The 24441-nt window shown below is 43.0% G+C and overlaps 4 protein-coding genes across 10 annotated transcripts; 3 read left to right on the forward strand and 1 right to left on the reverse strand.

Annotated features, from left to right (window-relative positions):
- The first annotated feature begins 1245 nt into the window (after positions 1-1245).
- LOC117147757 (low-density lipoprotein receptor-related protein 4) lies at positions 1246-11188 on the forward strand. Of its 2 annotated transcripts, none has more exons than XM_033314768.1 (14): positions 1246-1324; positions 2238-2450; positions 3113-4428; positions 4493-4614; positions 4681-4872; positions 4938-6403; positions 6630-6845; positions 6922-8153; positions 8214-8605; positions 8660-8785; positions 8850-8967; positions 9036-9534; positions 9703-9860; positions 9914-11188. In XM_033314768.1, the coding sequence occupies exons 2-14, from the start codon at positions 2399-2401 to the stop codon at positions 10052-10054; spliced, it is 6030 nt and encodes a 2009-aa protein (XP_033170659.1). In that variant the 5' UTR covers positions 1246-1324; positions 2238-2398; the 3' UTR covers positions 10055-11188. The 2 variants fall into 2 exon arrangements, with proteins under 2 accessions (XP_033170659.1, XP_033170660.1); XM_033314769.1 differs by having other exon boundaries at positions 1247-1324; positions 9917-11188.
- A 1082-nt stretch (positions 11189-12270) lies between these two features.
- On the forward strand, positions 12271-14656 carry LOC117146859 (gamma-aminobutyric acid receptor subunit alpha-2). The gene is made up of 6 exons (XM_033313437.1): positions 12271-12308; positions 12614-13249; positions 13309-13391; positions 13451-13653; positions 13724-14290; positions 14348-14656. The coding sequence occupies exons 1-6, from the start codon at positions 12271-12273 to the stop codon at positions 14654-14656; spliced, it is 1836 nt and encodes a 611-aa protein (XP_033169328.1).
- Positions 14657-15268: 612 nt separating this feature from the next.
- On the forward strand, positions 15269-18482 carry LOC117146861 (gamma-aminobutyric acid receptor subunit beta-like). 2 transcript variants are annotated; one of them, XM_033313438.1, is made up of 8 exons: positions 15269-15354; positions 16096-16312; positions 16420-16591; positions 16661-16842; positions 16906-17063; positions 17410-17913; positions 17981-18202; positions 18270-18445. In XM_033313438.1, the coding sequence occupies exons 2-8, from the start codon at positions 16236-16238 to the stop codon at positions 18443-18445; spliced, it is 1491 nt and encodes a 496-aa protein (XP_033169329.1). In that variant the 5' UTR covers positions 15269-15354; positions 16096-16235. The 2 variants fall into 2 exon arrangements, with proteins under 2 accessions (XP_033169329.1, XP_033169330.1); XM_033313439.1 differs by lacking the exon at positions 15269-15354 and having other exon boundaries at positions 16236-16312; positions 18270-18482.
- LOC117146858 (ran-binding protein 16) lies at positions 17150-23770 on the reverse strand. 5 transcript variants are annotated; one of them, XM_033313431.1, is made up of 17 exons: positions 23664-23770; positions 23206-23601; positions 22913-23142; positions 22584-22683; positions 22308-22523; positions 22106-22252; positions 21367-22046; positions 21004-21296; positions 20373-20932; positions 20174-20312; positions 20034-20111; positions 19912-19973; positions 19720-19859; positions 19534-19653; positions 19395-19456; positions 19227-19312; positions 18752-18974 (listed from the first exon to the last, which is right to left on the reverse strand). In XM_033313431.1, exons 1-17 carry the CDS (start codon positions 23664-23666, stop codon positions 18861-18863), a joined length of 3426 nt encoding a protein of 1141 aa, XP_033169322.1. In that variant the 5' UTR covers positions 23667-23770; the 3' UTR covers positions 18752-18860. The 5 variants fall into 5 exon arrangements, with proteins under 5 accessions (XP_033169326.1, XP_033169322.1, XP_033169325.1 ...); XM_033313433.1 differs by lacking the exon at positions 18752-18974 and adding an exon at positions 19002-19169; XM_033313435.1 differs by lacking the exons at positions 18752-18974; positions 19227-19312 and adding an exon at positions 17150-17865.
- Positions 23771-24441: the final 671 nt, after the last annotated feature.

Raw genomic sequence — 24441 nt, forward strand, 5'->3', positions numbered from 1 at the left:
CACCTTATGGCTGAAAAAAACTAGTTCAGCATGCCGTGGTCGGAGTTATATCTCTTGCTCACTGCGATCAGGAAAACATATCGATCTTCATCGATTATTAGTATAGCAGTATCTTAAGAAATGAAAGGCAAGCGAAACACGTAGAAAAGGGGAACTTCCTCATTTCGTTTCCAACTTGTTGCTTGTAACATATGTTTTACTTAGGGTTGTTTTTAGAATATTAAAAACTTATAATCCATCAATGGACTAAAAACGGTCTTACCCCTTTAATAAAAACGAAGTTCTTCTAATTGCACTACTTTTTTCATAAATAAACTTTTGTTGTTCGATCAACTTATAATCCGAGTTTCACATCTTTCAAGTGTTCCAATCACTCCAGCTGGGATTTGTCAAAATCAAAAATACTAAAATATGCTAGGGCGTTGCCACCCTGAATTTATGTAGGGATGGTACTGCCTTGTCGATCTTTCTGCATGTCATACATTCAACGATCTTGGTCCACGACAAAATGGTCAGTGATGCAAAACTCACCGGATTCACCCAATTAGGTTGTATCTTGGTTCAAAACACCCTTATTAAATTCCGTTTAAATGGCCGGAACCTGTTGATTAAGTGGCAGGTTGTTCGAAAGAGTCGCAAATAAATGAAAGCTGCACTTAAAGACCCTTTACCGCTTCCAAAAAGCATTCAATTGGTGTTATTTTCTTTAGCTATATTGGGTTGTACTTTAACAGTTTTAGATGACAAACATGTAGGACATGTAAGAAACCTAAAACCATTTCACTAAAAACGTGCAAAACTAAAGTAAAAAGCAATTGTAACCTATAAAAGATAAAATCCTTGCTGCTTTGTTTGATAGTTAATAAGATATTGATAAAATGGTAAGAAGCTTTTGCGATTTAAGAATGCCAGGTTGAGGATAAACAAAAGTAACCTGTGGATCCCTTCCGAGAAATGATATACCAATATATGTACACATCGAGATTAAAATGGACTTCCATGTCCATTGTCCTAATTTTGGTGCTGCAGTTTCATTGTTCGTTGGAATTACTGCAGCGTGGAGAATGCTTTCAATAATACAATCCTTAATTGGGTTCGCATTTTGCTAACTTAGTTGTTGCAAATTAATTTACCCCCACTCTCGGAACACAGACAAAAGCTCGCTTCCCAGAAAAAGCTTAAGGATTCAGAGAAAACTTTGAAACAGCACACGAGAGTTGAGTGGAACACTCGCGTCCGCCGACTTCGCTTTCCGTCAGAGGGATGCTGTAATCCCCTGAAATTTTATATTCGTTATATTCCCGAAGAAGACAAGAGACGTGCTGTACGAAAATAATTTTTCATTCACGTAAATTACCCACACAAATGTGTGTGGAACAATTAGCTGATTCAATCGTTCTCGCCCGCCACTTGCCAATTGGAATCGAAAAGTGTCAAAGTTTCAGGAGGTTCTTTTTGTTTAATAATACTGTGTTTAATATGCATATGTTCGCGTGTGTGGTGCGCATGACATACATACATAAATGCCAACAAAGTCCCAAAAATCGCATTCATTTGCGAGGAGACTTCGCAGGACGTTATAAACACCTTTATACACATTCTGGAAATGGCAAACGCAGTGCCAAGCCCACGCAACTTATAAATAGGATATACATTGAATGAAGTAGTGCCATGAGTGCAGTGCCGCATGATATTTGATCCATTCAAGGAGTCGCTCCTGGACCTACAAAGTCACCATAAAAACCTTCCGTTTAGTGAGACAGCGTAATGTGAAAAATGTTGAGGGCGTGCGGGCCAAGCATTTAAATTTATTAACTAACAATAAACATATACGTAAATCATAAAAAAAAACCCAGTGACACAATAAGCGAACAACAAAGACCAGAAGTAACCAAGTGCTTACAAATAAGATGAATAGAGTAAAATCTATTGAGTGACACCTACGCAAAGAACGAGTGTGTGCTTAAGTGTAACATATACACAACATATACATCAGGTGGGCGGGTTTTGCGCATAGTAACCCCCCTTCCCCAAGCCCAAAACTCTGCATTAACTTTATATTATCCAAAACCTAGAGACAAAAAATCATTGAGTGAATTTCATTATTTTAAAAGTTACGCCCCGCCCCCCCAAAAAAATATAAAACTCTAGATCCGCCTCGGTAGCAAAATATGTTATACGCAAGCGCTCAGTACGAAAACCTCCTTCTCTCTACCTCCCTCTCTTTCTCTTAACAGAATCGGAACAGCAGTTAGCAGAAAGCAACAGCACAGCAGCAGCAGCAGCAGCAGCATCCGCTTAGCAGAGCAGCAAATGCTTCGGAAGCAAAAGCAGTAAAGCTCGCAGCGCTACTACGTTACGTGCCTATGAGTGGGCGAGTTTGTGTACATGTCTGGACATGTATTTGACAGCCTTTCCCTTTTGGCCATTGGTATGCTTCGTGTGGCTCTGTAAGTATTGTCCTCGCAACATGGTTCGTCCTCGGGGGGAAGGTGAAGGGCATCTCTCTGTTAACGCCCACGATGCGCTCAGGCCAACAGCACTTTTCCTCAATGAAAACTTGCACACGATAACTAGCCAATTGAGAAAATTCCCAGCTCAAGGGGGCTTAATTGTAATGCGAATTTCCAGGAAGATGCAATCTATGATATGTGCCAGGAGGCATCAAAGAACTTGCATCGAATTGAATGAACCTTTTTTATTTAAGATATTGCTTGCACACAAAACGGTGTCCATGACTATGTACATATGTATGTATGCATGCATGTTATTGTAAAGCTGTGTGGGTGTGAGATCTTTTTGAACTATTGGAAAACCTTTTAACTCAAGACATGACCTTTGTACGTATCAAACCAGAAGCATTGCATTCAATGCTCCTTTCACATGAAAGGTGTTGTATTTTCCAAGAATATTGCAGTGGCATGGGAACAATAGCAAAACGTGTCTTTTGCTATCTGCTTTGAATGAGAATGGGGGATTTTCCTTTAACTACTTGTAGAAACATGCAATTCGACTTAACACGATTGAGCTTGTTTGATAAGGCACGACCCTTTGCTGCATTTCGAGCTAATTAGAAGTTAAATGGTGCTGATTTAAATCCTTTAAATCCTAGGTCTCGGTCTAGGCGACTTGACGAAAATTGCTGTGAAACGTAACGCGCCCCACTATGGAATTCACCCGACAAACGCACTGGGTCGTTGGGATTGGAATAAGCACAAGCAGCTGCACTCGGATGCCAGAATCGGGCATCTAGAGGCGGGCAACGAGTCGCGGGAGGACCAGCTGTCGGAGGAGCTGAGCAAGTTCGGCGAGAAGCTCTTTCCCGTCTCTAACTATCCGCCGTATCAGCAGAATAACGAGGATAGCCAGGAGGTGCATCATAGTGGAGAGGGTAAATTGCATACGATGGAATCGTCTGTGCCATCCAAGACTAGAATATCCGGTGGCACCAATTCGAACGATACTCCCAAGTTCCGCAACATTGGCGCCCAGAGGGGTCGAACCGAAATAGCCGGCGTTCGCGAGGCTGATCGAATCAGTTCACGTGGTCGAGATGGTTTTATAGGTGGGCCGAGCAACAAACAGAAGCCATTTAGAGTCAATCTGGCCGTTCTGGTGCAGGACGATCCCAGTCAACCGGGCGAGACGTACTCCAATTGCCAGAACTCCAATGAATCCGACGAGAACTGCAATCCCGAGGAGGATGCTGTGCCGAATTTGCAAAGGGATTGCGAGAAGACCGGGATACATGTGATGTGCCCGCGAACCTTTCGATGCATTAGCAAGTATTGGCTCTGCGATGGAGATGATGACTGCGGTGACTACTCGGATGAGACGCACTGCGGAGCCAGGACGAATTGTACAGAGGATCAGTTCGAGTGTCTGAACGGATTCTGTATTCCACGAACCTGGGTATGCGATGGCGAGAACGATTGCAAGGACTTCTCCGACGAGACCCACTGCAATCGCACCACCTGCACGGATGAGCACTTCACCTGCAACGATGGCTACTGCATCTCCCTGGCCTTTCGTTGCGATGGAGAGCACGATTGCAATGACAACTCGGATGAGCTCAAGTGCGCGGCGGTCATAAACAGCTGTCCGGAGGGCGAGTTCAAGTGCCGCGGCGGATTGGGCGGAGCAGGAGGTCCCAGTGGCCAGTGCATCCTCAATCGCTTCCGCTGCGATGGCGACAACGACTGCGGCGACTGGAGTGACGAGGAGAACTGCCCCCAGAAGCCATCACTATGTACCTCGAACGAATACAAGTGTGCCGACGGCACCTGTATTCCCAAACGCTGGAAGTGCGACAAGGAGCAGGATTGCGACGGCGGAGAGGACGAGAACGACTGCGGTAGTCTCGGCTCGGAGCATCCACTGACCTGCGGATCCGATGAGTTTACCTGCAACAATGGCCGCTGCATTTTGGTATGACTTCTGGAGGAGTCTCCTTAACCTCTTTACCTCATTGAGTTTTCTGTTGTCCATCCAGAAAACTTGGCTCTGCGATGGCTATCCAGACTGCGCTGCTGGAGAGGATGAGGTTGAGTGCCACCTACAATGCGACCTGGGACAGTTTTTATGCCCAACCAAACAAAACCTAACCAATCTTAAGTAAGTTGAATTGCTCATTGCAAGCAATCCAGTTCCCCATTTCCAATTCCCGATTGTTTTTTTCAGGATATGTGTCCATCAGAAGCACATTTGCGATGGCCACAACGAATGCCCCGCCGGCGAGGACGAGGCCGACTGTCCCAAGGAACGAAAGTGCTCGGAGCCGAGTCCTTGCGAGCAACTCTGCATTGAAACCACTGCAGGATTGAACGAGTGTGCCTGCCGACTTGGTTATGTCATGGACAAAAACAAAGTCAAGTAAGTAGACGATTGTGTTTATCGGCTATTCCGAATGATATTAAAGTGATGCCACGATTGATCAGCTGCACGGATATAGATGAATGCCAGTACCTGACCAGTCCGGTTTGCTCACAAAAATGCCACAACACAATGGGTTCCTTTAAGTGCTCCTGCGAAACGGGCTACATACTTCGTCCAGATCTCAGATCCTGCAAAGCACTGGGTGGTGCGATGACCCTGCTGGTGGCCAATCGATGGGACATACGACGGGTGACCTTGAGTAATAACCGATACACGGCGATTGTCAAGGGACTACACAATGCGATCGCACTGGACTTCCACCATCGCAAGGGCCTGATGTTTTGGTCCGACGTGTCCACCGATGTCATCAAGATGGTGTATATGAATGGGACGCGAGTTAGAGACGTCATCAAATGGGGTCTGGAGTCGCCGGGTGGCATAGCAGTCGACTGGATACACGACCTGCTATTTTGGACGGATTCGGGCACGAGGCGTGTGGAGGTTTCCAACTTCCAGGGAAACCTGCGCACCGTCATCGCATCCTACGATCTGGACAAGCCGCGTGCCATTGTGGTGCATCCGGGCGAGGCGTTGGCCTTCTGGAGTGACTGGGGACCGAATCCGAAGATAGAGCGCGCTTACATGGATGGAACCCAGCGAAAAGTAATCATATCAAAGGGTGTGACCTGGCCAAATGGCTTGGCAATTGACTTTCCCAACAGCAAGATCTACTGGGCCGATGCCAAGCAGCATGCCATCGAATGCTCCAATTTGGATGGCAGTGATCGAAACAAGATCCTGAGCACCCATTTGCCACACCCATTTGCCCTCACTCTCTTCGAGGACACCATGTACTGGACGGACTGGAATACGAAGACTGTGTCGGCGGCGGACAAGATAACGGGGAAGGAGTTCAGAGCGGTCCATGAGAATTTCCATTTCCCGATGGACATCCATGCCTATCATCCGGCTCGTCAGCCGGAGTATGCTGATCGTTGCCAAAAGGATCGACGGGGTCTGCGTGGCGGGTGTTCCCATCTCTGTTTGCCCAACAAGACATCACGACGATGCGGATGTCCCATTGGACTTTCTCTGAAGGAGGACGGCAAGACCTGTAAGAGTACGGCCGATAAACTGGTGCTGGTGGCGCGACGAAAGGACATTCGCTTGCGGCATCTGAGGGACAATCAAGCGGATCCCAACGATGTGGACATGATTGTTCCCTTGGATAACCTGAAGCATGCCGTTGCCCTGGATTGGTGCAGCGACACGGACTTCATCTATTGGACGGACGTGGAGCGCAGCACCATCAACAAGGCGCATCTCAATGGAAGCTACCAACAGCGAGTGGTGCACTCGAATCTAGTTTCCCCAGTGGGTCTGGCCCTGGACTGGATAACCGATAAGCTCTATTGGACAGATCCCTCGACGAATCGCATTGAGGTCGCCACCACGAATGGAAAGATGCGAACCTTGCTCATATGGGAGAAGCTGTACAAGCCACGGGACATCGTTGTTAACCCGATTGGTTAGTTGAACACGTATCACTTATCCATGTCATGTATGTGCATCGATCCTTGTGTCGGTGTATTCATTAAGATACTTGCTAAAGTCCTGCATGAAATGGACGTACTTTTGGGTACTCCTCTTATGACTTGCACTGTGACACTCAGTCTAGAGATATAATCAAGTATTAGTTAGCATTTTCTATGGTTACAGCTATTGTGCTAATGTGTATTACTCTCCATTTTAAGAGGGCTTCATGTTTTGGTCGGATTGGGGTGATGATCCCATGATTGAACGTGCCAATATGGATGGACATGAACGTGTCACCATCACATCGAAGAAATTAATATATCCCAATGGCCTGGCGATTGATTATGAGAAGAGCAAGATCTACTTCGTCGATGGTGGCACAAAGACGTTGGAGAACATGAACTTCGATGGCAGCGGTCGCCAAGTGATTCTAAGTAAGTATGCACTGATAAAACCCAAGGATAATCGTATCTACAACTTGTATCCTTACATACTTCGTCTTATGCACAGATGGACTTGGCCATCCCTTCGGCTTGGATGTCAACGAGGGCCGAGTGTTTTGGACAGATTGGGATACCAAGTCGGTGATGAGCGCCAATAAGCTGACTGGCAAGGACACCAATGTCATCATCGCCAACAGTACAGACCTGATGGACATCCGGGTGTTCCATCGCACCCGCAGGCGCATCTTCAACGCATGCGATAAGCTGAATGGAGGATGCTCCCACCTGTGTCTCCTGAATCCCACCAGTTACACCTGCGCCTGCACCGTGGGGGTTCAACTGAAGGAGGATAGGCACACATGCTCCGAAGGACCAACTCAGTACATATTGTTCGCTCATAGGATCGATATAAGGCAGATATCATTGGATTTCGATCACCTGATCGATGTGGTGCTTCCACTACCGCCGATCTCGAATGCGGTGGCTCTGGATGTCGACCGGAAGACGGGCTACATCTATTGGTCGGACACCATTGAGAACGTGATCATGAGCTCGAGTCCAGATGGTCTGCACGTTCAGAAGATCGTTGGCGATAGCCTGGAGAATCCCGATGGTCTGGTTGTCGATTCGATTGGTCGTACCATATATTGGGCCGATGCCGGTCGCCACACCATCGAAGTGGCAAGTCTGGATGGTAGCAATCGGCATGTGATTGCCTACAAGGATCTGGAGTCGCCACGTGGCCTGGCCTTGGATTACGAGGCTGGCCTCTTGTTTTGGACCGACTGGGGACACTATCGCAAGATTGAGCGCTCCCATTTGGATGGCAACGAGAGGTCTCGCATTGTGACCGCCAATCTGGGATGGCCCAATGGCCTGTCACTCGATTTGAAGAGCAAGCGGATCTACTGGGTCGATGCCCGCCTGAAGACCATCGACTCTTGCGATTATACTGGAAATCAACGCAAGTTGATCATGTCATCTCTGCATCATCCGTACGCTCTAGCTCTATCGGATGATAATATCTACTGGACCGACTGGAAGTCGAAGGCGTTGCACATGACGGAAAGACGTAACATCAGTGCCAAGCGGGATATAATCACCAACATCGATGGCCTGATGGACATCAAGATCATCTATCAGAATCAGAATCAATCAACGATGAAAAATGCCTGTGGCAACAACAACGGCAACTGTTCGCATCTCTGTCTGCGTAATCCATCCGGATATTCGTGTCAATGCCCCATTGGATTGCGATTGCGCCAGAATAGCACAACCCAATGTCAAAATCTACCAGAGGTAAAGATCAAGTTCTATTCTATCCATTAGCAAGACCAACTAAAAGGATCTTTCTTTCAGGACTATCTTCTTATTGCCTTGCGTTCGGGCATTGGCATGATCTCGTTGAACTCTGGAGATTTCATGGACGTCGTTTTGCCCATAAACGGAGTGCATGGAGCAGTCGTGCTCGATTATCATTACCGCAAGAACCTACTCTTCTTTGCCGATGTTAATTTGGATGTTATACGTAGAGTTAACCTGTTGAACTTAACCGAAAGCAAGGTGATTGTCGGTACGGATGTGCTCACGCCCAACGGAATAGCCGTCGACTGGATTGCGGATAATCTGTATTGGTCCGACACGGATCGCAAACTAATCGAGGTATCTCGGCTTGATGGAAGCTGTCGCAAGCGGATCGTCGAGGATAACCTGGGTGACCCACGGTCGCTTATTGTGCATCCAAAGAAAGCGTAAGATCACCTTTATTATGCAGTTCATATTTGTATAATACAATTCCCTTGCAGCTACCTGTTCTGGTCGGATTGGAGCTCGCCGGCGAAAATCGAACGTAGCTACTTGGATGGCTCAAATCGCACGGTGATCATAACATCCGGAATCGGCTTCCCAACAGGCCTAACCATAGATTTCACGTTAGTTGCTCTATGCGGTACTTAAATTTGTATAATTTACAATAATCATATTATTATTTTGCAGCAATCGCCGATTGCTGTGGGCCGACGCCTTGGAGGACAACATCGGTCAAGTTGATTTCAATGGGAAACGTCGTCAGACCATTGTTCCTTATGCACCGCATCCTTTTGGTCTGACTTTGGTAAGGCTGACAAACATGTATTAGCCTGGAAAATGCATTAATATATATAATATATATCATTCATTTAGTTTGAAAATAGCATATTCTGGACGGATTGGTACAACAAGTCGGTGTATCGATCCCAGAAACTGGCGCGTAGTGGATATGGCAATCCGTTTGAGGTGCGCGATGCCCTAAGTGGCGCACTCGATATTCGCGCTGTCTCGCTGAGCCGTCAACCCAAGAGTGTGAATCACTGTGCCCAGGATAATGGAGGCTGTACGCATCTCTGTCTCAATCGCAATGTGGACTACGTGTGTGCCTGTCCGGATGTGATAGATCCCAAAGATGTGGCATGCTCCATTAAGCCAAAAGTTTTGGTGCACGCCAACTTGGAGAACGATCAGTTGCTGGAATATTCCGACGAGTCCACCGATGATTCCACACCGCCTGAGCTGCTGGGCGAGTCCAATGACCATGATGATGATGGTCACACGAAGAAGAGCGATCAGGAGCGAGAGTTCTTTGTCCTGGTGGCGCTGGGCGTGGTCATTGTTATGGTGGTCATCATTATACTTGTTATTTTCAGTAAGAAAATGTTGATGTTCGGTGGAGATGAAGAAATCTCTGGAGCCTTGAAACCATAGAGCGATGGAGCTATGCAAGCACTTCTAGAGATTTCTATAACCTTCACAATGTTCCACTTTTAGTTTCGATCTTAATCTTGATACTATACCCATTATCCTGTACTTACAGTGCTCGCTTTCAACACGAGCAAGAAGAAAAACAAACGCAATTCCCGCGGCTCCAGCAGATCGGTACTAACCTTCTCCAATCCAAACTACAACGTTGATGGCACGCCGATGGAACCGAAGACGAATATATGGAAGCGTTTTAAATACGATAAGACCCATGTAAGATATAGGTTAGAATCGAAAGTGCTGGATTATAATTGCAATCCTTTCAGCAGGAACGAGCCGGCGTCTACGAAGAGCGCAGTCTGACCACGGAGACGGCATCCTCGAGCCTCTTCGTCCCGACTCCATCCCCGATGGCGTCGCCCTCAACCAAAACAATCCAACTGACAACGCTCTCGACTATCACATAGTTGGCATAAATGGTTAAAATGGCCCACAAAGGGGATCCTCTGAAACCATTTACCGATTCATGCCATCATCGTGATTGATTTGATTGTAAATGTAAAAAAAATGAGAAATGTTTTTAATTTGATCTTGAAACCCCAGTAGAGAATTCTGCGATTTTTTTTTTTTTTTTTTTTTTTTTTGTGAAAGTGCAAACGTGTCCTGTTAAAGCTCAAAAATGGGGGTTTTAAGATAATACAAAATGAATATATTATATATGTAATATGATATATTATTCAATTATGTAATCACTAAATTATTTTCCTATTTTGTAATAATAAGTAATAACTATTAAGTAATTCGGGTGCTTCAACTTTGAAACAAAAGAATATCCTACTGTTGGGCGCGTTTTTTGTTTGCTGATCACGAAATTGATATTGAAAATTGAAATGACCATACATACCATGGTTTATGTTTATGTCTGATTGCCAATGATAAAATCATTGTCAAGTCCAATCATAAACAACACAGTGTAAGCGGAAGTTCTTCAGCGATTTCCGTTTCCGCGTCGCGATTAAGTGCAAATGTCGAAAAACTTCCAGTTCTCTTATTTTATACATGTATGTATGTATGTGCTAGACTGTTGATTTAAGTCTGTATGCAAAATTGTACAACGTAATTAAACGAAGAAGTGTTAACAACAATTTCCAGAGTCCAAGGAATACAAAAACACCATGGCTCATATACATTTTACTAAACGGGTTTTGTTTTAAGACATGTTTTTCAAAATACGAAAATCGCGGACTTAATTCCATTCAGGGATTCGGCAAAAATATCTGGTAACTTAAGTTTTCTATCCGTGTTTGTAAATATATTTTTGCTTGCAGATGTATAAACTATTAAATACACAAAGAAGCATTCTTTTATTTGCTCAACAATATCGGGGCAACATGATTTTCGTCTTATCTGTTTTTCGAATTTATGAATTTCCTATGTTCTCGGAATTTTTAAGCTGAATCCAGAGAGAGTATCATACGTTTTGGCCAGAATAGATTGTAATTTTTGTAAGGGTACTAAACGAGTTAAAGGTTTCGTGTTTGTAGCGAGAATGCAAAATGTAAGGATATGTTTACCAGCGGGGATGATCATTCTGGATATATGTGGTAATATCTACATTAAATGTTGTTACGAATTTACTTAGTGTATCCCAATGTGTGTTTTATTCTTTGTGTTGTTCGACTTTCAGTTTGAAAATTAACGACATAAAAGTGCATTTGACCAATTTGAAAGCATTCGTATCAGCACGTAAGTATTTCTGAGTATCCCATTGAGTTTTGCAGAGTTCACGGATTAGAATGAAAGCGGAGATACAAAAGTTGCATAAGGATAATAGGTCCCCAAAGCTTTATCATGATGAGCTTTGCAAAAGCTGGACTTTTTGACCTTTTTGCTATTTTGTCTTCAAAACTTTCTAGCATGATGCATTTTTGGCTTAGAAATAATACTTATATTAAATTTAAATAATTTAAAAACATGTTCAACTTATCGGGATTTGAAGAAATTGGTCTAGGTTTAGCTGGAGCACAGGTTTCGCCGGCAAAAGCTCGTCGTCTTCGTCGCGGGAGTTGATGCCAGGACCTAGGTCAATGCTCCAATTTAGAGTGGATTCGTATCTTGAATTCATTTTGGAGTTCTTTCAACTTGGCTTGATCAAAATGCGATCGGGAGGTTTTTTTTTTATTAAAATAATAATGATAGATGATTATATTGTGAATTGATGTATGTAAAAATGTAAAAAAAACAAAATTATTTTTATAATAAATTACTAAAAATTAACTTATACAAAAAATTAACTTTCAATATTCCATTTAACATGTTTATGCACTTTTCTGTGCCCAAGTTTTTTTTTGCAATCAACTAATGTACCAGGTGTCCGCTTAAATTTCATGCGTGCTGCCCGTTCTAAGGCGAAAAAAAGGGTTTTGCCACTAATGGACACAAAGTAAAAGGCGTCTTGACTTAATTGCAACATGCTTTGCGCATGGCGAATACAAACTGTGCCAGCGGCGATTGATGCTGCATTATATAAAGCATGCCACAACGTGCAGCACTTTCAATACGGACAAGTCCAAATAGTGATGAGAATGTCAGGATTTCGGTGTGCTGCGCTATAACAAAAAAAATAAAAGTACATCTAGTATAAAATTCGAAAATATTCCTTAAGCCCAAAGTGATATTGAAAATGGTTCGAGTATCGCTAGTTCCATTCTTTATAATCGGGTAAGTTTTTCAACACAAGTTAGTTCCTAACTAGACTCTAGTTTTGAACGTATCTTTCTGTATACGTACTAAATTTCTTGGTATACAAAACTTAATCAAGCTAAGTGCCGCCTCAAATTAGTTTGACTGACACTTGCAGCAATGAAATTTTAATCCATGTCTAAGTACTAAGTGGCTTGTCATTTAGCTTAAAGGCAAAGCAATCAATAAAAGTTGACAAACAGTCGATTGATTTTATAATCCCTACACTCTGAATGAACCCAAGGACAGCAGTTCATTTATTCAAATTTATATCCATGTTTCAGATTTATGATGCACTTCTGTGCGTGTGAGGATGGTGCATCCTCAGATCTTCTGTATATAAAGACATTGGGACCCTCGGCGATTTTAACAAAAATGCCGAACATAACGAATGAGTTTAGTTCTAGAATTTTCAGTTCTTTTCGCATATTGCCATCTTCAAAGCCAAAAACAAATGGATCGCTTAACCGTAGTCAAAGCTCCACGAACTTAAGCTACTCCTCCGAGATTTCGAATCAAAGACGAGTTCGACGAAAAGCAGCGGCCGATATGCTCAGCCGTAATATCTCAATGATTTTGGAAAATCTACTCAAGCGCTACGAGCAATCGCAACTGCCCACTCATGGCCAAGGAGTTCCGACGGTGGTGCAAACGAATATCCTCATCCGGAGCATGGGACCAGTGTCCGAATTGGACATGGACTACTCGATGGACTGCTATTTCCGGCAGTATTGGCGGGACAAGCGGCTGAGCTTCAAGGGGCCCATCAAGAGCTTATCCCTGAGCATCAAAATGCTGGACAAGATCTGGAGGCCAGATACGTATTTCTACAATGGCAAGCACTCGCAAATTCACATGATTACCGTGCCCAATAAATTGCTGCGACTGGATCAGAATGGCGGGATTCTTTATTCAATGAGGTAAGTAAGGAAACTTTTACCTAAATTCCCTGAATAATTACTAACTTTGGGCTACATAGACTAACAATTAAGGCTACTTGTCCCATGGAGCTGCAAAACTTTCCAATGGATAGACAATCATGCCCCCTAGTAATTGGAAGTTGTAAGTTAATAAACATTTATATTTACTCCCCTAGTCATGTTAACCTTTCTAATCCTTAGATGGCTATATCAATCAACAGCTAATCTACGAATGGAAAAACCAGGACGATGCGGTGTCCTTTGTGCCAGGAATGACCCTAAATCAATTTGATCTGATTAGCATGATGCATCGCAATTTTACAACCGTGCGTCGGGAAGGCGATTTTTCAGTCCTGCATGTAGCTTTTAATCTCAAACGACACACAGGATATTTTCTCATTCAAGTAAGATACACATTAATAATTGAGCAAGTGCTTGAAAGTATGCTATGCCATTTTGTGGAACTTCGTTTAGGTGTATGTACCCTGTATTCTGATCGTGGTGCTGTCATGGGTCTCCTTCTGGATACACCGCGAAGCCACCAGCGACAGAGTGAGTCTTTGCGTCACCTCGGTGCTGACCCTGTCCACCATTAGTCTGGACTCACGAACCGATTTGCCAAAAGTCAAGTATGCCACAGCTTTGGATTGGTTTCTATTGATGAGCTTTCTCTACTGCATTGCCACCCTGCTGGAGTTCGCCGGTGTCCACTACTTTACAAAACTCGGCAGCGGAGAGAGTCCGCAGCTGGAGGATCAGTGGGAGGACATCTGTATAGCCAACTCATTATCGGATCATGCCGGCGAGGTCGATGGCGATGGCGAAGCTGACGCCGATCCATTTGCGGATGAGGACTCCAGTAATGGCAGCGAAAATGATGAAAACGAGGGCGGAGCAAGTGAGTCCGTTGAGTCCAAGAGCGGTGTCTGTGTGTGCAACAAAAACGATGCTCTCGGTCTGGAATATGAGGTTTCGCTACAGAACTCACTAGCTGGTGCTGGTTTTCTCAAAAGGAATGCTATTTTTTGTCCCACATATAACGTGAGTAACGTGAGTTTTAATGTTCCGGAAAGCAAGTGAAATTCCTGTATTTATCAGGACCCATCGTACATCCTGCCAAACACCATGGAGAGAACCACGCAAACGGAGCCCCCGGCCGTTTCCCGCTTGCATCAGATGTGGATGTGCCTGAAGAGCGACAACAGTTTCCGGAAACAACGAGAACGCAACGCGGCGGCCCAAAAGAGCGAACAAGGTGGCGCCAACTGCTATGTCAATAGTGTATCCCTAATCGATAGGGTGTCGCGTATCGCCTTCCCCATGTCCTTTGCATTTCTGAACCTTCTGTACTGGTGGGCCTACGGCATGTACAAGAAGGAGTTCTCATGGTCCAATATGAAGTCATAGAGCAGATTAATAAACGTTGATTCCCCGAATTGAATTGCTTTTTGAATGCATGCTGCTTTGCCGGTAAAAAGCTCGTTGTGCGGTGGGTGACCGCAATAGATGTGGTTTAAGTGCCAATCAATGCGCACTTATTTATGGATCTGTGTCAGTGTGTTCAGATGCAATGGTCGGGCATTTTTCTAGGACATTGCTCAAAGCAATAAGGATAAACACCTCAAAAGGATTAAGGAAATTAAAGTTGCAAATGTAAATCATGCAATTTGGAGCTCTAAAAATCGATGCATACATATTTTTCGAGTGTTTATTCAGCATACAGAATATAAAGAATTTCAAAAAGGCACAAAGCTTTCCGCGAGCTTAACCGCGCGGTGTCGCTTTGCGAAAAGCACAGCCTCATTGCCAAATATGAAGGATGAAAAGGACATCCATGGAAAGCACAGGCCTACGTATGTATTTGATAACACGAACCGACGACTTGAACAATAGGGATGCGCAATGCAGGTCAAGCCGAGCGAAATGAACCCACCCGAGAAGCTCCCGCACAAGCATCTCCATAAGCAATTATTCATTAGATAGATATAGATACTGTGGGTGCTCGCACGCAGTTCGCAGCAGTTCGAGGCTACGCGTGAACGGACCAAAGGACCAAAATACAAAATACAAATATACAAAAATACTGACAGAGACGGGTAAACGAGGTGCGAGCGGGAGAGGGCGAGGGCAGCGCTGCGATAAAGTGATAAAGTTAGCCCATGCGTTTGTCAATTCGCGTTTTATTCGCATTCGCTGGAGCTGCTGCTTTGATATTGATATGGGTGAAAGGGCAAGAGGAACTGGAACTGGTGCCCCAAATGCATAAGTAGCTTCAATTGTTTGCATTCGATTGCAATGTGCCCCCAAATCAACATAATGCGTTCGTCTACCAAAATCGGCAACTTTTTTTTAAAGTGCAAGCTTGCATAGAAAGCATTCGTTTAGTGTTTATTTAAGTACTGGTGTTTGAATTATATTGTAGTTTTCATTTAAAAAATATCAACTGGCCCAATAGTTGTTATGAAAAGCGAGAGACCTCGAAAAATGTGTTCGGTGGAAAAACTAAAAAAGTCGGCGTGTAACAAGGACACTCGCCAGGCGTTGCCACCTTGTTCAGGTGTTTTAAGAACTGCAATTAGTTTAAGGACATACTTATGCTGCAATTAAATTCTTCACAATAATTGTTTCGCTCACGTTACATAAGAGAAGGAACTAAGGAACAGTGTATCCGCTAGGATTGCAGTGTATACAACTATTGTTCTGATGCATTTATATGCATTTCATTGATACCCAAAACCATTCAGGGATTATACACAAGTGCTGAAGAATTCGCGGCACAGATTTGCTGTTTTTAATTATCCCTTGTGTGTTATACTATAAAACAACGAAATCCTTGCAATCCACAGCTTTTTGAAACATGCCAGGGTAAGACAGCCAGATGCCTGTGATTCTGCCACCACGATGCGAGAACAAAAGCTGGAAATGACAGCGCAATCGATTCCAAAAAGTTGAGACCCAACAGACGACACAAGCAAAAGCTGTCAATATGACATGTTTTACGCGCGTCGGAGTATCCTTCAGCCTGTTCTTTTTCCTACTGGGCGCCCAGCTGCAATTGATACGGTATGTGTTTATGTAGATTAAACTAAAATAAAATAAAAATTAAAAAAATGGTCTAACTACAATCAGAGATATACGTAATACCTAAAATTTCGAATCCATTTTTCCAGATGCATTCGAAAGGATGTACTGGCTGGCCGCCTTGAGAACGTCACGCAAACAATATCAAACATACTGCAAGGATACGATATTCGACTTAGGCCCAATTTCGGAGGAGAGCCACTACATGTCGGCATGGATTTGACCATCGCCAGCTTTGATGCCATATCAGAAGTTAACATGGTAGGTGTATTCAACACTATTAAAGCTTAACAAATAATTCTAATTGAGTTTTGGTCATCAAATCATTAGGATTATACGATAACAATGTATTTAAATCAGTACTGGCGCGACGAGCGTTTGGCATTTAATATCTTTGGACAATATTTCGACGATGAGAATGACGATGGCATAAGCGATGTGCTGACATTATCCGGAGACTTTGCTGAAAAGATATGGGTACCGGATACGTTCTTCGCCAATGACAAAAACAGGTGGAGTAAAACCCATGCTTTTCCTTTCTTTTTTTGTAAATTTTCCAAACTATTCGGTTTTAGCTTTCTGCACGATGTCACCGAGAGGAACAAACTGGTGCGACTTGGCGGCGATGGAGCTGTTACCTATGGCATGAGATTCACCACAACCCTTGCCTGCATGATGGATCTGCACTACTATCCATTGGACTCGCAGAATTGCACTGTGGAAATTGAGAGCTGTGAGTAGACTACTGCACTCGTTGGTTGCATAGAAACATCATTTACTCACCTAGTTGATGGATTTACCTGATCAACTTGATGATAGTTTAGGACTTACACAAGATTTATTATGTATTATAAACTAAAACTGATATTATGCTTATAAATATATATCAAAATAGAATTTCTTTCCACATAGGTAGCTAGTTTAACACAGAAGACAAAAAAGCTTACAGACAGATAGATTAGGTTTCTATAATCAGCTCGATCGAGTAAAATCTTATCTTATTCCTATTATTCTTATCCTATTTTATCACTTATATCTAAGGTGTATAAAAGTGTGTAAAATATCTTTAACTATTGCAGATGGATACACGGTCAGCGACGTGGTCATGTACTGGAAGCCAACGCCAGTGCGCGGAGTGGAGGATGCGGAGCTGCCGCAGTTCACCATCATTGGGTACGAGACGAATGACCGGAAGGAGCGGCTGGCCACTGGAGTCTATCAACGCCTCTCGCTCTCATTCAAACTGCAACGGAATATCGGATACTTTGTATTCCAGACCTATTTGCCCAGCATTCTGATCGTAATGCTGTCGTGGGTCTCGTTCTGGATTAACCACGAGGCGACGAGTGCCCGGGTTGCATTGGGCATCACCACGGTGCTCACCATGACCACCATTAGCACGGGTGTTCGCAGCTCGCTGCCGCGCATCTCGTATGTGAAGGCGATCGACATTTATCTGGTCATGTGCTTCGTTTTCGTGTTCGCAGCCCTCCTGGAATACGCTGCCGTTAACTATACTTACTGGGGCAAAAGGGCTAAAAAGAAAATAAAGAAGGTCAAAGAATGTTGTCCAGGCAAGATCGGTAGGTCTACGCTAAATTTCGTGTAATATACAATATATCTATTGTTCAAACCCAACCATGCCCACAGGAAAGAGTGAAAGATCCGAGACGTGTTCAACGACAGAGGACATTATCGAGCTGCAGGACGTTCGAATGAGTCCTATACCATCTTTGCGAAGAGGTACCTACAATGCCACCCTCGACTCCATCGGCACCGAGACCATGAATCTAGGAAAGTTCCCCCCAAGTTTTCGAATAACTCGTAATTATGGCACCGGACACAGCCAGCTTAGACGTCGCGCCCAAAGGGGTATGCATGAATGTCAAACTTATATGTGTTAGCTTATTGATAACTAATATTGAAATCCGATTTCAAGGTATCTCCACCCGCCCACGCATGTTGCACGCCCTTAAGAGAGGCGCCTCTGCTATTAAGGCAACCATACCGAAGATCAAAGATGTCAATATTATTGACAAATACTCCCGAATGATATTTCCGATCAGTTTTCTTGCGTTCAATCTTGGCTACTGGCTGTTTTATATTCTGGAATGATATATATGTATAACGTGAACGAGTAATTAATTCCCCTAGCAACAGAACCATGAGATCCCAAATACGACTTTTTATAACCTCCATAATAAAGATTGACTTCGCCATAGTATTTGGGCGTACCTGAATCATTAGCACGACGCATTTTTATGCTTCTCCCCCCAAATTCACAGGTGTATAAATGTATAAACTACCGAATGATGGATAAATGTGACTATTCTAATTAATGATCCATAATCTATAGGGAAATGAGCAAATTTCAAATATAAACGCACGTGACACCCGAAATTTCCATTGAGAACGCACTGATTATCAGTTTCTACTGTTTACTACTCGGAGTCGCTTATAGATAGTCTTACGTCTAGCGATTCTATATATATATATAATCCTGCATCCATTGTCAAGCCGCTCCTTCAATTCAATCGAATAACCACCAATGCTCCTCGAGCTCTCCGTTAGCACTAATGTGGCGAGGACTCAGGCTCACTGGGTTCGAATCCACCGTCGCACATTGGTCGATCACACGAAAACGCTAGCCAAAAGTCCAAAAATCAATATTAAGAGCTCAAGTATTTTCGGCAGTAGTTTATATTATAATAAATAACAAAATAAAGCGAATGAAAAGCAGCAGAAAGAAAACTTTGAAAATTTGTAGAAAACACTGCACCCTAATTGGACTATTTTAGTTTCTGTGGGAATTTACTCATTAAGTTCTCTAAAATACTGTCTGGAATTGGAAAAATAATAATAAAAAAAAAAAACACTACTGCACAACCGGACATACCCGAACCATGGAATAATGGTTCCCGGAATTCTCATTTTGCTCCTCTGTTGAAGAAGATGGGTTTGTCGCGATGTAATCAGCACCGCCTATGTAACTTACAAATTAGTGATAGTTTACAATAACATTTGAAAACGGAACAAACTAATGATAATAGGTTAAACTACACACCTGCTGTGGACTTTGGCAAGTTGACCACATCGCGCCGAAATGTTGACATATTTTGGGTGAATCTAATAAATAAGAGTACGTGATTAATATTAATGCAACAGCACATGCAGCTATATAAATATCAGCTTTTATGACTCACTTTTCTTTGTTTTTGCTGGAAACATTCCGCTCAATTCCGACCATCAGATCATCGAACCATTGCGCCATTGTCTGTTGCTTTTCAATTGGTTGAGCGCAGATAATTCTGTCCTTCAGCGATCTAATACAATAATTAAGAAGACGGCATTAGGTTTAGTTTACATCGTTAGCTGTGAGTTATTCTTACCGGTAATAGTCCTCATAGAGCAATATGAGAACCAGTAATGGACGTGACATGGACCACTGATTCCGACAATCCTCTTGCAAAACGTTGTTAAGTAATGACGACATCATACTCTGCAGTAACTCCGAATTCATTTCAACAACCTGTGAAGAAATAAATAATTAAATAGAGCTCCGCGTTCATTCTTTTACATACTTTTAAGAATTGAACATTTTCTTGATTTAAGCTACGGAGCTTTTTGTTTGGAAATGTGGAAACTGCAACAAATTTATAATGATTAAGTTTTAAAATCTTACATTTCATGTTCTACAGCTTACCTTTCATCTGGAGCTGTTTAAAGATGTACGAAACAATACTATCCAAAATTGTGCAGCAACTTATATAAGTGGCGGAGTCTGAAATTGAATATGAATATTACTAATATATTTAAATACTACCGTTTACTGTGAACACACACCTAATGCGGCCAGTCCTTTGGTAAGACTTTTCAAAATGTAAACGAATGCGGCTGGCTCCAAGGCAGCCAAATAAGAAACATGATCTTGCGATAGACAGTTTAGTAAGTTGTAGTATGCTGTTGATAACTTGGGGTATTCCTGCAATTATATCAGTTATATATATATATATAACCACTTTATCGAACAGTAGTTACTCACAATTAAATCTCTCTGTTCTATGGTGAGAATCAACTTGGCGATAATATTGAGTACACTGTCCAATGTATCATCTCCGTACAATTTGAATACTCCACAATTGACATAGTTACCGCCAAGTGAGTTCTTTAATATCAAGAAGCAGATGGCAATTCCCTTGAGTCTCATCGGGTAAAGTCGTTCCCGTGGAACTTCCTGGTGCAGAATGCGATTGCCGTATATACAAATAAGTTTCGAGGCCTCGCGGAATAGGAGAATGCCCATTGGGCTGGATACATTGCCTGCCAGTCTTTGGGTGCGGCAATGCACCAGCTCGGCAAACAATTTGAGAATTGGTGTCGTAACGGCAGGATCGTGAGCCCACAGGTCCATCGCACGCAAGAGTATGGGCAAATAGTCCGCGTAATATAGCCATTCAAAAAGCATGGTGTATTGAATGCGGGCGTTGAGCGGCAGTGCCAATCCACGGAGGTCTCGAGCCAAGCCAATAATGACCTTCTTAGCCTCTTCATTAGAAAATATGTTATTGTCCATCATCACTGAGCCAAGGGACTCGAATTGATCTAGTTAAAAAAGAGATATTAGTATCAAAGAATGTAAGAATTGCATAGGGCATTTCAATTCGTCAACTGACTCGTTAAGGGTTCCAAAAAATTGTAGAATCTTTCTTCATCCTCGCCCAAATCGAACATCAGCAAGCGGCCCAATGAAGTGTAGAACATGGTGCGACATCTCATCTCGCTTAAAGAGGAATTAGTTCCTAGGAATGGGAAATGTTCGCTTGTGTGATGTGTGAGCATAAACTGGACTTCTTCTAGACGTGCCAGCTTGCGCACAGAATTAAAATGCACAGAGAGTTCGGATAATAACATTAGGGTTTTGGTGATAATCGACTCAGAGCGTCCCCAAAACTTTAAATTTGTAATGCTGAAAGATGTTGGTTAAGTTAAGGTTTTAGGCCGATTGATTTTAAAATATATATATAAATACCACTTACATTTTGCGATTAATAAAACTTAAAAGCATTTGCTCGTCAGTCAGTCCAAAAACTTCGCTAAGTCTCTTGTTCAAATTGGCTTTCTGGGCCTGCTCGCTGCTGTGCATTTTTCGGACCTGGTCCAGAAAACTCAGTATCGCCAGCTCCAGCTTTTCGCAGCCAGCTTGGGGCAATCGAGCATCGGTGAGGGTCATCAGTTGCAGGACTCTTATCACGAGCTCCGCGTCCATTGTGTCATGCTCATCGCTGGTCGCGACCGTGAGTCGACCCACTATGGCCGACCCGATTATATACACCAACCACGTTAGTTGTAGCTCGTGTATGGTAATATCTATGCTATTGGCGTTAGGCGTCTGCAACAGATTCTCATACTCTCGGGCCTTCTGGTCGAAATGCTGGACAAGAAGATTACACGTCTTGTTGTACTCGCACCTTTCGATTACCGACAATTGTTCCAGCTGTTGCTGCACCATGCAAAAATCGTCGAGTGGATCATCTAAATTGTCACGGATAATTACAGGAACAGCATCCAGGCGCGATTCAATATACGCCTTAATAACCTCCGGGGTGTAAGTACCGAGCAAATGCGGATCCGGCGACTTAACATATGGTACAGACGCAACCATACGTTGCCAAAGGGTGAGTAAGTAATGTACACTGTTCGGTGCAAAAAGCCATAGCTGAGGGTAGAGTATGCGTGTAAGATTTAACCAGACCCACAAGATTTAAGTACACATACATGCAGGGATTCGACAGTAAACTTAGCTATCAGTTGGATTGCTTCTGGATAACATGGCACCGCTATAAGTTCACCCAATTGATAATTAGACTTAAGGCGAGCCAGCAAACGGCAGAACTCGTGATAGTTATCTGGGTCACTCAAGCCCTGTAAGAAATCGTTAGCGAAATATGTCTAGGGTAGCGTTGCGACGAGTACTTACGTGCAGAGTTGTTAAAATATCTTTGACTCCTTCGACCAAGTGCGTTAGAAATTTTGTTCTCTCAGAATTATTAAAAAGAGAGCGACGCACAGATGTAATTTGAACCAGGCAGGATATGGAGTAGCTAGCTAAACCATTGGGCAAAATTTGATATAAATCAAAAAAGAGTTTAAGTGTGTTCGAATCTAAGAATGCAGGACGCCAAGCTGTGGGTATCTACGTACAAGGTCAATTTAATAGAGAATCCAAATATATTAGTTGCATTTGCGTACATACCTGAACGTTGTTCATATCATCCGCAGATTCATCTGTCGAACTGCCAATGAAGTCGAAGCTCAGACAATTCTTCGTTAGACGTAAGACGTGTGATATTAACCTGAAATAACAAAAATAAGTAATCATGTAAAGCATTACCGAGTGGTAATCGTACCCCCTTTCAGTTATAATAAGCTGTGGGTGGGTCACCTTTCTGCTTAGCTTAGTTAAAAATGAAGCATAGCAAAGCATATGCATTAAAACTGACCGACGGACGGACGGACGGACGGACTAACTGGCAAATCTTATTCAGACCCATTGGATAATATACTACAGCATAGTTTACTCACGTTTGCTGCGACTCGTCCATGAAGTTTATGTTTTTGCTGTTATCACGGGCCGAGATCAGCAGAGAGCAGGATAGCAAGAAGGTTTCTAAGAGTTGCTGGTCCCGAAAAGATGTGGCTATTTTGCGCATTTTGGAGAAGGACACCTGAACGTCCATCTCGACAAGTGAGTTCATCTCACACACCAGTTGTGATAGAATTTGGACGCCAATGGTGCAGTGCTCGACGGAGCCCTAAAATCGATTAATCATTCTAGTTAGAATAAGTTCTTTAACCACAAAGAATATGCGGGATACCTGCAAGAACTTTTTGACATCTTCCAAAAGGTTTTGGAAGACCATTTCCTCCTTGAACGAATCGAACCATCCGTACTTGGTGAGCTTCGCCAGCAGAGTAACCAATGCCTGGACAACGAAGTGCTGCAGATTCTGCACAGTGGCCAGATAGTTGAGGGCATAGCTGCGAATGTCGATCCGCTCCTCCAGACTCAATCCCTGAATGAGTTTGGTAAGTGTGGAGGCGGCCAGCAACTGGGCGTAGCTGGAATCGGCTCTTTGCAGCAGCAATTGGCATTTGGGCAGCGCATCCTGGCTGCTTACGAATGTGACAAGGGCTTTTTCCGCCTCGGCACGAATTCTGACGTCTGTGGCTTCGTAGAGTTGCTTGCACAGCACCTCCAGTTGTTGTATATCCTGTGAACGGAATTAGTTTGCTTATGTGTACTTACTCTATGTCAGCAAGGCGCATTAAATACCATACTATAACGCTGAACACCGCAATTCGCTTAAAAATAAACTTGCAAATTGTGGAAACAAACAAGCAAGTGTGACCAAGGCAGCCAAGTTGTAAAGAGTCGCGGTATTCTTGCACTTGTTGAACTGCGACGCAGGAACGCAGTATAATCTTGGTTCCGAGTGTTTGTTGGCTGTAATGCTGATGGCCCAAAGAGAAGGAAAAAATTTAGATACGTCGAAAATATGTATGCTGCTTACTAAAGGAGATGAAGTAGTACTCATAACTACTTGGTTGCTAAATTAAATATAATAAATTAATAATTAAATGCTAAATTAAATTAATATAGGAATCATCACACATACATTAATTTAAATAATTACTTGCGTATGTAATTATACCCGTTGCTCGTAGAGTAAAAGGGTATACTAGATTCGTTGAAAAGTATGTAACAGGCAGAAGGATGAGTTTCCGCCTTCACATCTTCAAAAGATTCCATCCGTTCCCTTCAGTTGTTCGATGTGGGAGTATTGCATTACGCGAAAACTGCAGATCTGCAACGTTTCGCATTTATTGAAAATACCATTCGTTCCAAAACACTCTGCTTCGGATTTTTTAAGGACTTATTCAAATCTTTATTATAGCCTGGCAAAATAAAGAGAATATGCACCGAATACAATATACACTTTCTTGGAACTAAAACAATATTTCATAAGAATTCTCACAGTTGTTATCGATAACATTTCATTTTATTTAACTTAAAACAATAAACATTTAAAAAGAGTAAACAATAATAAAGA

Source organism: Drosophila mauritiana, chromosome X (genome assembly GCF_004382145.1).
Source record: "Drosophila mauritiana strain mau12 chromosome X, ASM438214v1, whole genome shotgun sequence".
NCBI lineage: Eukaryota > Metazoa > Arthropoda > Insecta > Diptera > Drosophilidae > Drosophila > Drosophila mauritiana.